Consider the following 16,670-nt stretch of genomic DNA (forward strand, 5'->3'; position numbering starts at 1 on the left):
CTTCTTGTGGGAGTGTCGAGATTGATGGTAAAAACGTCACAAGTTATCAGTAAGGCTTCAGCAGAATAAAATGGCAAATTAAAAGAAGCTTGTAGCAAGTTTAAGGTAAAAGTATTTAAAAAAAAAAAAAAAGGTTAAGATCATTCACTAACCTTTTCAGCTTGTTGGGGGATGAGGTGTTAGTTTGGATGCCAGCGCTCAAACCACTCTGTTGTCTGCTTCCCCAAGCAAACTTAAGGCTGGGGGAATAGCCAGGCTAAGACAGCACAGGTCCTTGGCATGCTGTTCCAATGATTATTGTCCTGACATTGATAAAGAAAGAAATATCAACAGAATGAAAGTTACAGTTCGCGCATAAGGATTATTGAAAACTTAAAGAGGTGGGAGGGGAGGAGAATGGCCAGTAAGGATTTTAGGAACCTACTAAACATTTCTTAAGTTACCAGTTCTTTCTTCAGCTTTACACAAGACAAATGGTTGGCATTCTGTGTCCAAATCGGATGGTAATTTCAGCATTTTATGTTGCATAAATGCCAATTTCTAAACAAACGATGAAGCTAAGGGTATTAGCAGTATCATGAAAGAAATTTTTCATTTTACTCTAGGCGTAGACTGATATCAAGAGGATTAATGCAGGACTGTATAACAGCAGTTAAAGAAACATGGTGCTTTGGCTGTTGTTGGCATGACAAAACTTCATGTGTTTGTCTTGACCTTGTCAATGAATGACCAGACCAGTCAAAATCCATAACTGCTAGTGTTGTTGGTTCATGTGATGTATATCTGCATGTCATTTCAGAGCTGCTATTTGAAGATCATAGTTTATCAGTACGTTATTGATCAAAAAAGATTTAGACTTAGTTGTATCTGCAAGATACTAAGAGCTGTGGGGTCACCCCATTTATTTTTGCAGATGCCAGGAAAGCACCTTGGAACTGGTGGGCTCCTGTTGCACTTTGGTGGCTGAGGCATTACTTTCTGATGAGACTTTTCCAATGGATGAGACTGTGGCATCATTGCTTTATGGTAATGTAATTGATCAGGACCTGACATTCTTAAAGTGGCGCTTTGTAATCATGATGTCTCTTTTCTGAGATATTTTCCTTAGATCACTGGATAATGTGATCACTTGATCATGACCCAGAGACTATTCAATTATTCCTAAGATGGTAGAGTAGACGACTACTAATGGCTATGAAAAGATGTAACAGCCAGCCATGACTAATCCATATAAAATCCTACAAAATAAATCATAAGACCACTTATGTACATTATTCTCTTTTTTTGCTATTTTGTCTTTGTCTTAATTTATTCATTACTTCTTTACTTTGGTGGTTTGTATGAAATCTGACTATTCAGCATCTTTTATCACACGTACATCAGATTCTCTGGATGCTGGGCAAACATCAAACAGGTGTCACTACTTACAGGGTAGTCGGACACCCTAAAGCAGTGGTTCTCAAAGTATTTCGGACCGTGGACCACTTTACTTAAGTAAAAATTATGGCGGACCACCAAGGCCTAAAAATAACTCTGTACTATGAATTTCAAATTTAAATTGCCTCATTTGTTTCATTACAATTCAAAACTAAATGTCCTTCTGTGACAGTAGTATAGTAATAAGTTGACATAAAACTACCTCATTCTTTGTAATTAAAATGTTAAAGCGAGGAATGCATCACTTTAAACATCACTTTGCTGACTTATGACGACTGTCAGCCGCAGACCACCTGACTTATGCCTGCGGACCACTAGTGGTCCGCGGACCACACTCTGAGAACCACTGCCCTAAAGCACATTTCGCTACATTATGGTACTAACTCGAAAAATTCTAAGTGCAAAATAAAACTTTGATGCTGGTTTCCTTTGATGTCTGTTCATATTGTGTCATTGCAGGTGCTATAGTAACTGACACCATTAACTTCTCTCCTCTGGCTGGGAGATCAACTCCAAAAGATGAAATGATAGCTGATCAGCTTGAAACTTTCTTACCTTCTGATATAGAGAAGGATGCGCTCTTTGATGACATAAGCAAGGCCAAATGTGATCTTTCAGGTTTGATGACTTTTTTTTTTCTGAGGTAACCTGGCATGTAAAGAACATATGTAGGTTACCAGTACATTTTAATTGTTTAAAGCAAACTAATGTGCATTACTTTTAAAATCAATTTGGAATTTGCTGTTAGATATAATTCTTGATCACCATGTAATTGATCAATTTAGAGAAAAAAGACCGTGATAATGATAAAGGTATTTTCTCTGTGTGTAAAATCATGCAGTCTGCTATACACTGCCACTTCTGTTATGTTCCTTCAGGCCTTACAACAGAAGAGATTCTGCATAAAGATCTGAAGATTGTGTGTGGGGACAGTCTGAAGGTGGCAATGAGCTCTGTCACTGCAGATATAATGGTAAGTGAGTGGTGGGAAGAAGGCACAGGATATTCATGGTATGCATGAATGACAACTTCTCTTGCAATCTTCACAGCCATTATGGAATAATATATGCTTGAAGTTTCTGAGTTTGAAAGCTTCTAGAACTTCGTGATAATGATGATGGCAGTCAATTCAAACATGCCTTTTTCTTGCAATGGAACTTCCAAATGCTGTACAAATACTAAAAAAAGAAAGGCATGTTAAAATGCATGAGAAATGGATACAATCATTAAGGTAAAGCATGCAAGACAGATTGGAAGAAAAAGAGGAAAAGTATGCCAAGGATGAGAGATTTTTGCTTAAGTGTTTTTAAATCTGGCTTGAATACTTGCAATGTTGAAACAGCTGTAAGGCACCCTTCCCAAAAAAAGTCATGCACAAACTTTTTTTTCTTTAGATCTGATTTATATGATACAAAGGAGGTACAATGTAAGCTGAGGGAAATGACAAAGTTGGTAGGGTTTTAACAGTTTGAACAAAAAGGTCATGATGGCAGTGGTATTTCAGTTTTGCAATCTTATTATCAATACAAGTGTAGACCCGCAACCAGTGCACTGATGGTGGTGTAACATGGCCATTCTTTAAAAAACAACACTGTTTTGCACTCTTTCAACAAATACAGCATATATAATTTATGCATGTTTTCAGATGTAAAAGCATTGTACTAATAATAATTGGCCCAGCTTTTGCTAATATCAAATCCTGATCATACAGTTTGTTTGAGGTGTTAACCAAATCTGATGGGGTACTAAACTAACCTGAAAGAATGTTAAAATTACTTACATAGTAGAAACATTTCAGAATTTGGAAAACTCTTTTTTGAATATTGTTACAGGTTTCATTTGGTTTCTTGTCAGAATGAGATTTTGAAAATTGAAAAATTTGTAGAGAACATAAGTTGACTGGTTTAGCATTATTATCAGAACATTGTTTTTTGTAAAACTTAGGAGTTTCTAATTGTGTTTTTAAAACAGAGCTTTATGGATCGAAGTGACTTTGAGAGGAGCCTGAAAATATTTGCATCTGATTGTGGTGTTGATGCAGTGGTAGTTCTTACAGTGCTTGTGAATGAAGATGGATCTGTTAATCGTCAGCTTGGTATTTTTTCTACATCACGTGTCTATCGTGAACAGGTAAGTAGTGTCACTAATAGTCCAGATTTAGGGCATGTCTGTGTGCTCTATATCTAATTTCCTGATTTTCTCCAATGTTTTGGCAGAAAGATTTTTATTATGCAAAAAAAAAAATGTTATTCCTTCATAGTAATTTTTTTTTTTAAGATAGTTTTGTTGTGCTTAGTTTTATAACTATAGCTTAGTTTTATGACTGAGTTAAGCTGTACCTGTTAGTCCTTTATCACATTTAAAACCTTATTTAATGTAAAATCTTCTGTGAAGTTTTTTGTAAAAAAAAGTTTTTAACCTTATCTTTATATAGATGGCTGATGTTCTCCAAGCAAGCAACTCACCTCACTTGGGACTGTCTCCCTTGCCAATCAAACATCAAGACTTTCTTCCATTTTGCCAGGACAACTTCAAGGCATCAAGGAAACAGATACTTCCAATCATCAAAGGATTCCTTGCAGGAGAGACTACACCAGATGAAAACCAGGCAGAAGCATTTTCTGTCATTCCACACGAATGCTCCGAAGGCTTTACATCAATGACGGACATTATAAGTGGCCATGGCACAAGTGAAGGGGACATAACCCCAGAGGATTTAATCAGTTGTGCGGAGTCAATTGGAACAGAAGCTAGTGATGACATAAGTAAGCTGCAGGAAAGAAAAGTGTTTGATCCCCTGAGCTCTGTTCACAGCAGTGACAGTGTGAGCTCACCTTCAGACTTCACTACCGATGAGATAAAGTTGCCAGTAGAAGATCTGAAAGATAAACCAGGATTGTCAAATGATGTTGACTATCCTAATGATAAGAACTGGAACAGCCCAATTGTAGCCTCTTTTGAAGAACTTGATATCCACATGGGTGAAATTTATACTAATTACAGTAATCATCCCATTACAGTTACTGGGGAGGCTGAAAAACACTTTGATAATGAGAATGAAAATAGTCCCTTGTCAGCAGATCTACTAAATGATGAAATATTCTCTTCTGTTCCTGTGTTCTCTGTCCCACCTCTTGTACCTACAAGTCAAGTTGTAGTTCATACTGATGAAATTGTTCCTGATGGGCAAGACAGTGACCCCTTAGAACATGATGTTTTGGGCATGACCTCTCCTCATGATCTACTTCTTCAGGACTCCCCTCCAGACCTTTCGCCTGCAGTGCTGTCAGGCCAGACTTCTGGGCATGAATCCAAAACTTCTAGCTACCCAGTGACTCCACCCAACAGTTATGTAGAGTTTGACTTCAGCCTGGGGTCCCAGGAGGTTAATCTCCCAAGTTTCAACAGCTCAGAAATGGTGGAGAAGATTCAGGAGAAGAAGGCAGCATTGAGGGAAGGTGAAGAAGCAAATCTACTAGATGTATTATCACCTTTCACCCCCCAGAACAGCTACAGCTGTTCGATTGCAGAGAGTGGCTATGCCCCAGATTTCTTTAAGGAAACCTCCCTTCCCAGTTTCCGCAGTTCTGACATGGTTCAGAGAATCCAAGAAAAACGCACCTCAATGGAACGGGAACTGGGTTTGGGAGCTGACAGTGAAAATCTCCTTGATGCCATGAAAAGTCCATTCACACCACCCAACAGTTTTGTTGAGGGAAGTTTTGATGCCTTTGCCCGTGAACATCTCACTAGCTTGAACAGTGCAGAAATCTCTAGTAGGATCAAACGGAAACAGGCTGAAATGGGAAGTATGTGCAATGACGACACTGAAATACATTCTGTTAGTCCACCTGGGCTTTCCATACCTGGCACTGACAGTGCTGGTAGCCCTTCTCATCCTTATACACCCCAAAACAGTTACAAGGATAGTGCACTAGGAACTCCTGGACACCATGCTCGTGTCACAGATTTGTATGAGGTGGCTGAACGGTTGTCATTGACAGAATCTGACAGTAGTGGCAGCTCCAACAATATTAAAGCTACTAGGGCTACCAATAAAACAGATTTTCGAGAACAAGATGATGCCGACAGTTTGTTTATTGGAGATGAAGCGCAGGATTACAGGGTCCCGTTTGGCAGACGAGTATCTAATTCTTTGGTTTCTGGAGTTAAAGAAAGCAGCCAGAGGGCTGAAGAGGGAAACATCCTGCTACCCAATAACCAAGTAGGGAACAACACTCTGTCTGATGAGGAGGAAGAGCAAGGAGAGAAAGATGAACTGGAAGAGGATGAAGCACTTAAAGAGATAGCAGTGCAGAAAATTGCTTTTGAACTAGCTAATGAAATGATTCAGAAGGCTTTAGAAACGTTCCCATCAGAATATGTGTCAAAGCTTGTGCCAGACTCATCTCCCACAGTGCTTGTGAAACATCCTAGCATCAGTGATGATTCACCTCCAACACTGGATGATTTTGATAGTGATGCCTCCATGACAGAGTCTATGACAGCAGAGCTTGTGTCCGGCAGGCTTGAACCAGATCTGTCTGACAGAGATGTCTCAGCTGATGAGGCTAGTGGTAAGAATGAACATTCATGGACATCAAACAGAGGTATAGGCACTGCTGGTAGTCTCTCTGCAGAGTCTTCAAAGTCATTGTTCTCAGAACTTGCTTCAGCACTGAGAAAAGGGGATGTTCATGATTCCCTTGATGACTCTAAGGCAGGGTATGCCAGTTCTGAACAGAGTATATTATCTTCAAAAGATGATAGAGTGAAAGATGATGGTACTTTCACCATTGAGACTGAATATCTTCATGAGCTAGATCCTCTGCAAAAGGGGCTTTATCAGCGTGAAGCCACTGTTATTGAAACTGATGCTGACAAAGAGGTGGCAGAAGCCTCAAGTTTCCGAAAGATAAGTGGTCAGGAGTACCAGACTGTGCAGGAAGATATCATGGAGCAGATTTGGCAAGAGGCACGAGACAGGGAAAGGATCAAGCGGCAACAGTGTTCTGTTGCAGAAGAGCCTGAAAATGTGGATTCTGAGTCTAGTCGTTTTCATGCAGAAATAGACATGAAAAGGGACACCTGTGGAGAGGGAAATTCTGAGACAGATGAGGGAAGAGAAGAAGTTAATAACAGCATTCAGAGTGAACCATCTTTCAGTTTCCAACTAGAAAGAGAGGGGAATTACTTTGAAGATGACCTGAACAGAAGTACAAGGGCACCAAATGTGAGTGATACTAAAACCAGCAACGATCTTAGTGGCCAAAATGATTGCAGTAGTATGGCTGAAAGTGATATTGGTTGCAGTACTAGCGGAAACATAGATGATGATGAAATACTGTGTGATAGTGAGCTTGAAGTCAGCATGTTGGCTTTTTCCTCTCCAGTTAGGCAAAGTCACCCTGATGTTATCAACATGGAAAGGTCTCTTATGGAGGATTTGCAGCAGCAAACTAACAGTGAGGCATGTGTGAAACGAGTGGTTCACCCCGAGACAGACATAAGCTTAGATGAAAGTATTTCCAGAGAACAAGGCAAGAAGACCATCCATATTGAGCGAGACAGGGAACTGTATATCAGTACCCTTAATAATCTGGAGGTACAGAGTGACCACCTTGTAGGCCCTGCAGTGTCTGAAGCTGAATGCAATGTAGAGCAGACTTTGGATGAATCACACAGCACAGATGAGCAGGTTGTGAGGCGCAAAATCGGTGTGGACATGCTCAGTAATTCCAGTTTCCTTGAGTACCAGCAGGAGAGAGCAGACCTGTTTTCCAAATCTGAAAGTGGATCCATGATGAGTGGTGAAAAACTAGAAGAATCTGATGAAATAACTGATGAAAGATCTGAATTCAAGAAGAAAATTCTCACCGACAATCTTTTGGAGCAGACTGTTTCAGCTGAAGCAGACAAAATGGAGTCCCAGAAAAAGGTGAGTGAAATGAAGCAATAGATTATTCCTTCATATTCTCCCTGCTCCTCTGCCATATTGCCTCCAGTCTTTTATGTTTTGCATACATTGCTATGTGTTCTTTAATTTTGCTGTGAAAAATGTTCAACTTGCATGGCAATGAAGACCGTTCTTACAGTTTGTGAAAAATGTTATGAGCATGTTGCATTCAAAAGTTATTGAAGGGGGTAATTCTAAATTCTATACTGTCACTGAAAGGGTCAACGTTTCACTCTCATAGCATATGCAAAATATGAAATAATTGTAAGATGTGCAGGAACAATGATAATGTTCACTAGCACTATTATCACACTATTGTTTTTCACATCAGTGTTCATCAGTCAAATATATCGTTTTATTGTTCATCTGCACCTTTATTAATTTTGAACAGAGCTGGCATGGTCTGAATTGTTGCATGCCTGTCACCACTAAAGCTGTCAGTCAAGAGATTAAGATTTCAATCACTGCTGTTAGAACTCTTTTTATAGTACTTAGCTACTGTTCATCAATGGGAATTCCAGCATTTTAAGCCACAGTTCTTATGTCTACTTTTTATCAGTGTTTTAGCAAAACTTTTAAATATGAGTTCTGGGAGATGTGTTGATAGCTTTTCTTCTTTGACTTACCAGGTGACACGACCATAGGAGTTTCACTGTCTTTTACACCATCAGCCAGCAGCACAAAGTTAACCTTGCTAATTACCTTAACTGTCACCCTTTGCTGACTGTACTATCAACTGACCACCAGTTTTTCCTCAACAGCGTTTTTTTTCTTATGACTTTTTAGGATCAAACTTCAGTCACCATTAGCATCCGTTAGGATACAGGTCCATGCCGTCTTCTACTTGAGATATCTTGGTTTGTGGGATGTAGGACAAAACAATGATCTTTCACAACTTCAAAGCCTACACAGTGTAGCCTTTTTTCTTCTGGGATTTTTTTTTTTAACTGGGGCAGATAAGTCACTTTCCCTGGTACAGACATTTCTCTACTGCCAAAAGCAGGTGACCTTCAGAGGGTGCTCGACATATCACACTGGTCACTTCTTGCTGATTTTTTTTTTTAACAGAGGTGACATGGTATCAGTATCCAGTTTGCCTGCGCAGGATCTTTTTTTTTCATTTCTTATACAAAGTTTACTATCATATTGTTCATGTTCTTGATTACTGCTTTAAGCTTAACACTGATGTTTTAGTACAGAGCTCTACAAATGTACATTTATTATTATATCAATTTTTTTATTGTCTGTGTAAGTTACAAACAGAAGCTTGCCTTTGGTTCACACAATAACACTGGAAAAAAAGTAGACAACAAATGACTAGTTGATTATGTATATATAAGTACCCCCTCCCCCTACACACAGAGGAGAACCCGAGAAAAAAAGATCACTCTTACCTTTTGCCCAAAGGACTTTTCAGCTGATACAATATTTAGATGATAAATTGGGGATTTAGGGGGCTTTGTTCTCTGGCAAAGTTAGGGCATACGAAGTGCTTGCTGGGGCTTCTTGCCTGGACTTCCACTGAAATGTGGCACAGCAGGACATTTATGAGTGCCATAACCTGTCTTTCATTGCAGGGGCTCTGGATTCAGTTGGTCCAGTGGCCCAGTATCACATGAAGGGGACAATAAGCAATTGCTTGGGTGAGTTATTGCCTCAGCCCTCTTTTTTCTTGTGCCATCTGGCAGAGTCAAAGCAAATATAAAATTTTATAATAAATTATCTTCCTGCAAGATGTACCAGATGAGAGAAAACCTCCTTGTTCTTTTACTCCTTCAGCTGTGCCAGCCATGTGAAGAAAACTGATGGGCATGGTCTTTTGTTGGTTTTGTGTGGGATTAATTAAAGGGATATAACTAGTAATTTACCAAATGCCCTCAAGTTTAACTTGCTGTTAGGAAAGGAGGCTGATGTAAAAGGTAGTGAAGCACCTTTGGTCGTACCATCTGGTGAGTCTCGGAGAAAGTTTACTTAAAATTTGGTGGGTTTTTTTTGTGTAGGTTCTGCATTTCGCATTGGTCAGTTTCTGCTGCAGTGGTATTGGTAGTACCTTAATGTCATCACTATGTCATAAAATAATCTTTCTTTATTGCAGAGTGGTTACATAATGGTTAAAATGTTGACTTCCCTGTTATAGCCAATTTGGTTCTGTAATGATAACTTTTAAAATATTTTACATGAAGTCTTTATTTTAGAAGCATAAGTGCTTTTTTTCAACTTGCTTAGTTGGGCATAGTGTTGTTAAATAAATTTTAAAAAATGAAAACTTTTTGTAAAACAGAACAAACAAGAGTTATCATAGTAACAAAGAATTTTTTGAGAGAAATCTGCTATTTACATTCCCTCAATCCCTAATCATTGTCCCAGATATCACTTTGGCTCTGGTAAAAGAATCATAAACAAGCATTTCAGTTACAGTCATAACCTGATTACATGTGGAAATCAGGAGGGTGGGGGTTATAAGACCAATGTCTATGCTTGATTTAGATTATATTTGATGATTAAATTGAAAACTTTAGTGTATTAATGGAATGGAACAAGTAATAAAAAACCCAGGGATTTTTCAACTCTGAAAAGAGAGAGAGAGAAACCCCACTGGAATAAATGCTGAATGGGCACATCTGGCTTTGTTGAGAGAGGGTAACAATGAGCATCAGTGTAAGGTGTCTGGATTTATTAATTACTAGCAGGAACCACAGATTTATGTTGATAATACATCTTTGGCATGCATGCAGCAGATGCATAGGGAAAGTGTAAAAAGTGTGTGTAAGAGATTGAGCTTGCACTTAATGACATGTAGGGTCTATGGAGTATATGCTGCATTGAAGTTCTGAATTAGCCATGTGGTAAGTGTAACTGCACTCCTCTTTCTCTGCACATAACTATTTGAATTGGACTGAATATGCAGTCTACTACCATTTTAATGCTTTGTCAAAGAATAAAGCAGTAAATAGGATTTATACTTGTGAATTGTCTTATCAAACCATGATCAGATTTCATCCTCAAATGAGAACAAAACTGAGTAGCTTTGTATTTAATTTGCTTTGTGAAACTAAGGCACAGAATATGACACTGACTTGATTTTAGTTTCATTTTATGACCATATAGATCAAGACAATTAAGAGTAATGTGTGTCAAATCAGCAACGGTAGTACACTTAATTTATATATTAATGTAAATCTGCCTGTTATGGTGTGAAGATGCTTTCTACAACCATACTTATGATTTGGCTTCAGTAGAGGACATTAGCTTTTTCTTTATTTCCTCTGTGGAAATATTTCTGCAGTTAATTTTAAGATGATGGTTTCACTCAGCCTTTGTTTCCTTTAGAATGCAGGTTTGTCATTTAACTTTGATGAATTAAGTTTATTTGTTGTTCCTTAATGCCAGTGTAGAAACTTGTCATGCATCCTAACGTCATGTTATTGATCACTGTAGTTGGTGAGAATTGAACCCTGCACATGACTTCCTAGTCTGAAACCCCATTTACTACCCTGCCTACTTCTTCAGCTTACTTTAAATAGCAGTGGTGATTAACTTTTCTTTTGTAATAGTGTGGCTGTATAGAATTTCTTATGTAGTTTTTTATTCTCTAGTGAATAAAACAAAAAGAAAATTTTGAGGCTAACATTATTTTGTAGCTAGTGTAAACTCATCTTTTCTTGTCAATTTATAAAACAGGCCAGACAAATTACAACATTGTAAAAATAAAAATTCAAATTTTTGCCCTAAACAGGAATATTTCTGTGTTCAAGACAAGATATAGCAGTGACATTGATAATAAAACTTGTGCTAATGCAGGACCATAAGTAGCACATATTCCTAAAAATATCCTTACAAAAATTAGAAACTGTGAATGTTAAAAAAATATTTCTGTTGACAAGTTATTGAAATTAACACATTAACATTGACATAAAAAAACTATGGATTTGATGATTCATGTATTGATTTCACCCCATCCTCACAAAATTATAATTGTGGGATGTTCGATTGTTTAAATAAAAGCTGCCTCTGTTAAGGCATTTTCTGGAAAAAGGAAGGAAAGGCTACAAGCAGGATAACGTTGGAACTGACAGCACATCTTTTTTATCCCCCAACCCCCACCTTTGTCCTCATTGCTTTGGCCAGTCCAAGCCTTTTGAGCATAATTTTCTGGCCTGATGACGCAGATCTCTTACAGAATGAGTCACTTCAGGAGGAACCTTTTCTTGTAGAGGACCATATTACACTGTTCATATGAAGTTGTGCATTGTGTGGAAGGAAAAAACCTCTTGTTTTGGCTGAAAAAAAAGTGATCACTATTGTGTAGTATATTGACATAAGCATAGGTCTTACAGTGTTAATTTTATTACCAGATAGTTTTCATTTCCTGAAAAGAACGCTAGTTTTTTTTTTTAAAGTAAGATTTAATTAAGCCTCTGAATGAAACAAAAAGGAATTTATAAAAAGTCATCTTTTTTAGAAGATATCTGAGTGTTGTTAAAAATCTGTGCATTTTGGAATGCTGCCATTTTGTTGGTGTCGAGTTGGCTAAAGATTTTCGTGCATCAGGACTGAACAGTCACAATAGGAAGGCAGGTTGCACTTCCCTGCTTGCTTCACTAACATGTGTGCAAGTGAACTCTTTGTGCAGTGAAAAGTTGAGAGTACGATTTGGTTTGAGAGAATTTTCAACAGGATCTGGTTTAAAAGATAAGCAATTTTCCATGGAGCTAGGTGTGCTGTTGTAACTTGTAACCTATTTTAAAATGGTTTCCATGAGATGAGTGTGTATGTGAGAGAGAGAGAAGGGAGATGGGCGAACAGACAAATTATAGACAGGTCTTGCTGTGTTTGACCTTTTTGTTGTATACAGGAGTATGCAGCAAACTGCGAAGCAACTGAGTGGGAGTGTTCTGTTGCAGGATCAGTTGAAGGGGATGGAGCTGAGAGATGAGTGGCAAGATGATGAGCTGCCAAACATTGTTGGAGAGGGTGGGCATGTTACCTCAGGTGAGTAATGCATAGATGAAAGTTTTTTATTTTTATTTTTGAAAGAGTAAAGGAAGCTAGCACTAACAGGCATCAAACTTGGCCAATGGACCCATCTTGCCCGGAAAATAACTGTGGCTTGCTGGTTTATGACTAACTGTACCTAGCTAACTGTGTTTATGTGTAATTCCATGATCAGCAGAATACCAGACAGGGAACAGGATTTTGTTTAGGGAAACTTGAGAATTGCCCCTTCCTTTGTAAAGGGAGATTTATTTCCTTTATGCTGGAATAAAATATGTGACAACAGGCATTGACACTGTAACACAGTTAGAGGGAAACTGTGTGCTGATTCATTAGGAGCAGTGAAACTACCACTTCTTTGTTCTGTTTTGAGCCTTTCACTTTCAATTTAATGCTTTGATATTTATGTAGGATGCTTTCTTGGCTCCTTAAAAAATGAGTACATAATGGTTATGGCGAATACAAATGCAGTGTACATTTTAGGCATTTTGAAAATACATAGTAAGCAATGATAAATCATATCAGGCATATAGGCTATATATATGAATAAGTATTATTGACTGGGTAAGCCAAAGGGTTACCTCTATGATATTTAGGTGCTAGGGGTTAACAGACTGAGATTGCTACTAGCATGCCAGTTAACACATAACTATATTGCGAAGTTGCTGTTATTAACAGAGTAAACATAGAAGGTTTCTTGACATCTGCTGCACGGCTGCCTTTTAACCCACACCCTCTTAAAAACACACACACACACACACTTAGTGCATTTAGTGAGATGTTCCGCACAACTCATTAGCCAAAACTTAAAATTTATACAGGTAGTCCTTGGGTTATGACAGTCTCGAGTTACGTCGTTTTGTGGTTATGACGCTTTATACGTGTGCCTCATTCCACATGAGGCGGAAGTCATAGAGTCCAGTACAGTACTGTACTGTACACTGTACCCGGTTACACGAAGAAAACGAGTCTCCTGTGCGCAATAACACCCTTCATTATGGCTCCCAAACGAAAGGTAGACTTATCTGATAACAGTGCATCAAAGAAAAGGAAGGCCATCACCATTGAGGTGAAAGTGGATATCATAAGGCAGTCTGAGAAGAGGGAAACAGCAACAGAAATTGGCAGGTCATTAGGACTTAGTCGTTCGACTGACGCTACGATTATCAAGGATAAAGATCGCATCCTTGAACATGTGAAAGGATCTGCTCCTATGAAAGCGACAGTGATAACAAAGCGTACTGCACTGCACAACATTTTACTGTACTTATGTTTATTGATAATTATGTAGGGTATTGTGTTAGGATAGGTGTTTGGATAGGCTAAGTGTTTGCAGTACTGTACTGTTATTATGGTACAGTACTGTATGAACGTATGATCCGACTTACATCGAAATTCGGTTTACGATGCCGCGTAAGAACGGATCAACGTCGTAAGTCGAGGACTACCTGTAGTTATAAATGTTGGCACAATATTTAATGGTTGATTCACTTCATACTGCATTATCTTACCTGACTTTATAGACAAAACTAAATGCTACATTGTTATTGTACTAATCTTTTAGAAAAGACAGACAACCCTGAAGAAAGAGGGGAACATGTAAAACGGAGGCTGGTTCCAGCAGCAGGCCTGGTCAGTGGTGACCATTTGGATGATGTTGAAGTGCTGGACTCGGACAGCGAGATTGACTCAAACATGGATAATGAACAACTGGAATGGGAAAGTATGCTGAGGCCTTTTGCTTGTGCTCATCTTTTTGTTTGTTTGTTAGTTGCTGGGATATGGGTTCTGTTGGTAACACAGTATTGGACGCTAACAGACAGACAAACAGTGCATTCATGTATGTGAAACAACAGGCAGAAAGAACAGCTTAGTATGTGAATTATTATTAGATGGATCTTAGATGCTGATTTTACATTTTTGCAGTAGATTTAAATGTTTACTTATAAATAACAGACAAAAATAAAACTTTCAGATGCTTGCTGCTGTAAAAGTTCAGCAGTAGTAAATCTGTAGAATTAACTCCTAGAAATCACTTTGCATACAGTTGTTATGAAAGCACCTGCAAGCATTATGATAGCTTTGGAAGATAATTTAAGAGGATATTTAATAATTTTTTAATCTATTACTTTAGGTAAACTAAAGTAACTGAATATCAAGAACTCATTTTTCTACCTTCCTTGGCATTGTTGGTTGTTTCTGGCCAGTATCTTTAAATTTTCTAGACTTTGTCAATTCCTTGCAAAATTGAGGAGTCAGATATGATGATGATTAATCTGATTTATATAGTACATTTCTCAACCATATACTCAAGGTGGATTACACCAATAAAACCAAATAACATCGAAATACAGATTCATACCTGAATAGCACACCTTCATACACAGACTCAACAGTAAGTGTTGATGCAAGATTGACCATTTTTCTTAGAGTGGTCAGACTTCTATAGTGCACATTTCATCTTGGTAGTAGCAATCAGTGAGGTTGATCAGTCATGGTGAGGTGAAATCTACAGCTGTCAACTTTACTTCCAGATGGCTTTTGGCAAAATATGGTAGTAAGCTTACTATTCAACTATCATTACTGACATTTCATTTAATAATGCCGAATTGACAATGAACTGAACACCCAGAAGGAGCTGAGATCTGAACCCACAACACCTAATCCTAATTGTCATAATGATAGGCACTTTAGCCACTGTGCCACCACTGTGCACATCTTCATTGTCATAGTACCCATGAACTAGAACAATAAAGTTCAAATCTACCCCAACAACCCACTTTAATCAAGAAAAAGTTTGGTTGCTATGCACAACAAAGCACATCAGTTATTCTTTTTATTAATTCAAATAACAAATGAGCCAAACTGCAAAGCAGTAAAGGCCCTTCTATTTCTGTTTCTTCTAGTAAAATAAAAATCTAGGGCTGGTTCTGGGCCCTTTTGTATGCTAGGCAAAAGATATATACTGCCTTTACCCCCAACTCCCCTTCCCTTACAAAAAAAAAAAAAAGAAATAAATTACAGATAACACATTTAACAATAATGTTCATTTTTTTTCCTGATTTAAATTTAAAGTTTTAAGCCAGTTTGATTTTTAGTGTTGACTGGGATAAGCTTGTGGTGTTTTTTGTGTATGTACCATGCTTGATCAAAATGTATGGGTAGGATGACTGACACTTGTTGATACCACTATGGACTGTGCCTAAACAGGATACATGGGTTACGAAACCAGGTCAACAGCATCCTGTATGCGATGACAGGCAGATGTATCAAACATATAAGATTGTTAGGGATAAGTGTTTGGGACCTATAGTAATAAAATCCGCCTTTCTGGCTTTACAATGTTGCTATACCCAGGCCTGATGAGATGAGAAATCACAGGTTGGGGGATGGGCTGGTAGTAACTGTTGTACCTACACTGCAGTTGTTAAGGGAACCGTCCCTCAGGTTAGGGGATGACCTTTACCTTACCTTCCTGTCTGGATACACAAATTTTATCATTTTCCAAAAATTGTAATAAAAAAAATTAGGAAAAAAAAAAAGAAAAAACACAAAATGTGCAGCTATAGTTTTTTCCTTAAGACAACTCTTAATAGAATTTAAATTGTCTACCCAAATATGATTTAAGCTTGTTTATTAAGATATCCAAATAAGTAAATTGGACCCCGCCCCCTTTTAACAAAAAAGTTGACATATGCTATACCCACTAACCTTTTAAGGTTGTTGGGGAGTGAGGTGTTAGAGACCCCACTTTTCTCAGGGCCAGCTTTATGTGAGGGTGGTGTCCATTTCCTTCCCTTGCTGCCTTAACTTCCCTAACCCTCCGTGGATTCAGGTACCCATTCCCACCAGCTGGTTTGACTGGGGGAAGCTTACTTCGCTAATCGGGTATTGAATCAGCGTGCTCTCACCTTGGGCACAAACGCTCTAACCGCTCAAGCTCCCCATCCAGACAGGAAAGCCTGTGCCCAAAGGGCAAGTTAACCCTGTACTTAAAAAAGTTGCTTCATGAGCATAAAGAGTGACAAGAGGAAATGTTGTCAGAGAAAGAAGCTAATTGATAGGGGAGGATGTAGAACATAGAAGGAGAAAAGTATACTTTAAAGTAAGCTCCTCTGCTTGTTAACATGGACCTAAATAGCACTGATTATTAATGGTTATTAAAAAGAACACTGCTACACATTTATACACATGAACTCTATGTTTATGTCTACTGTATTTTATAGATAATTATTAAGATAATGTGCAACTATGTCTACTAATTTGTTTTACATGTTTCTAA

General features: G+C 38.2%; 1 protein-coding gene and 1 long non-coding RNA gene across 6 annotated transcripts in view; one reads left to right on the forward strand and one right to left on the reverse strand.

Annotated features, from left to right (window-relative positions):
* LOC112557512 overlaps nt 1-8,964 on the reverse strand; it is a 15,660-nt gene extending 6,696 nt beyond the window's left edge. The window contains exons 1-3 of the long non-coding RNA XR_003097965.1: nt 8,788-8,964; nt 1,993-2,085; nt 153-302 (exon numbers count right to left, since the gene is read on the reverse strand). This is a non-coding gene — a long non-coding RNA (uncharacterized LOC112557512). The remainder of the gene's footprint in view (nt 1-152; nt 303-1,992; nt 2,086-8,787) is intronic.
* Nucleotides 1-16,670, forward strand: part of LOC112557508 — a 32,972-nt gene that overhangs the window by 4,151 nt on the left and 12,151 nt on the right. For 4 of the 5 annotated variants that reach the window (XM_025227416.1, XM_025227415.1, XM_025227413.1 and 1 more), the window contains exons 5-11: nt 914-1,026; nt 1,897-2,055; nt 2,316-2,410; nt 3,409-3,567; nt 3,872-7,375; nt 12,298-12,385; nt 13,953-14,111. In XM_025227416.1, coding sequence (XP_025083201.1) covers nt 914-1,026; nt 1,897-2,055; nt 2,316-2,410; nt 3,409-3,567; nt 3,872-7,375; nt 12,298-12,385; nt 13,953-14,111 — 4,277 coding nt within the window. Of the gene's footprint in view, nt 1-913; nt 1,027-1,896; nt 2,056-2,315; nt 2,411-3,408; nt 3,568-3,871; nt 7,376-8,970; nt 9,037-12,297; nt 12,386-13,952; nt 14,112-16,670 lie in introns of those variants that run through there. The other variant, XM_025227417.1, reaches the window with a different exon arrangement.

Source organism: Pomacea canaliculata, linkage group LG2 (assembly GCF_003073045.1).
Source record: "Pomacea canaliculata isolate SZHN2017 linkage group LG2, ASM307304v1, whole genome shotgun sequence".
Taxonomy (NCBI): domain Eukaryota; kingdom Metazoa; phylum Mollusca; class Gastropoda; order Architaenioglossa; family Ampullariidae; genus Pomacea; species Pomacea canaliculata.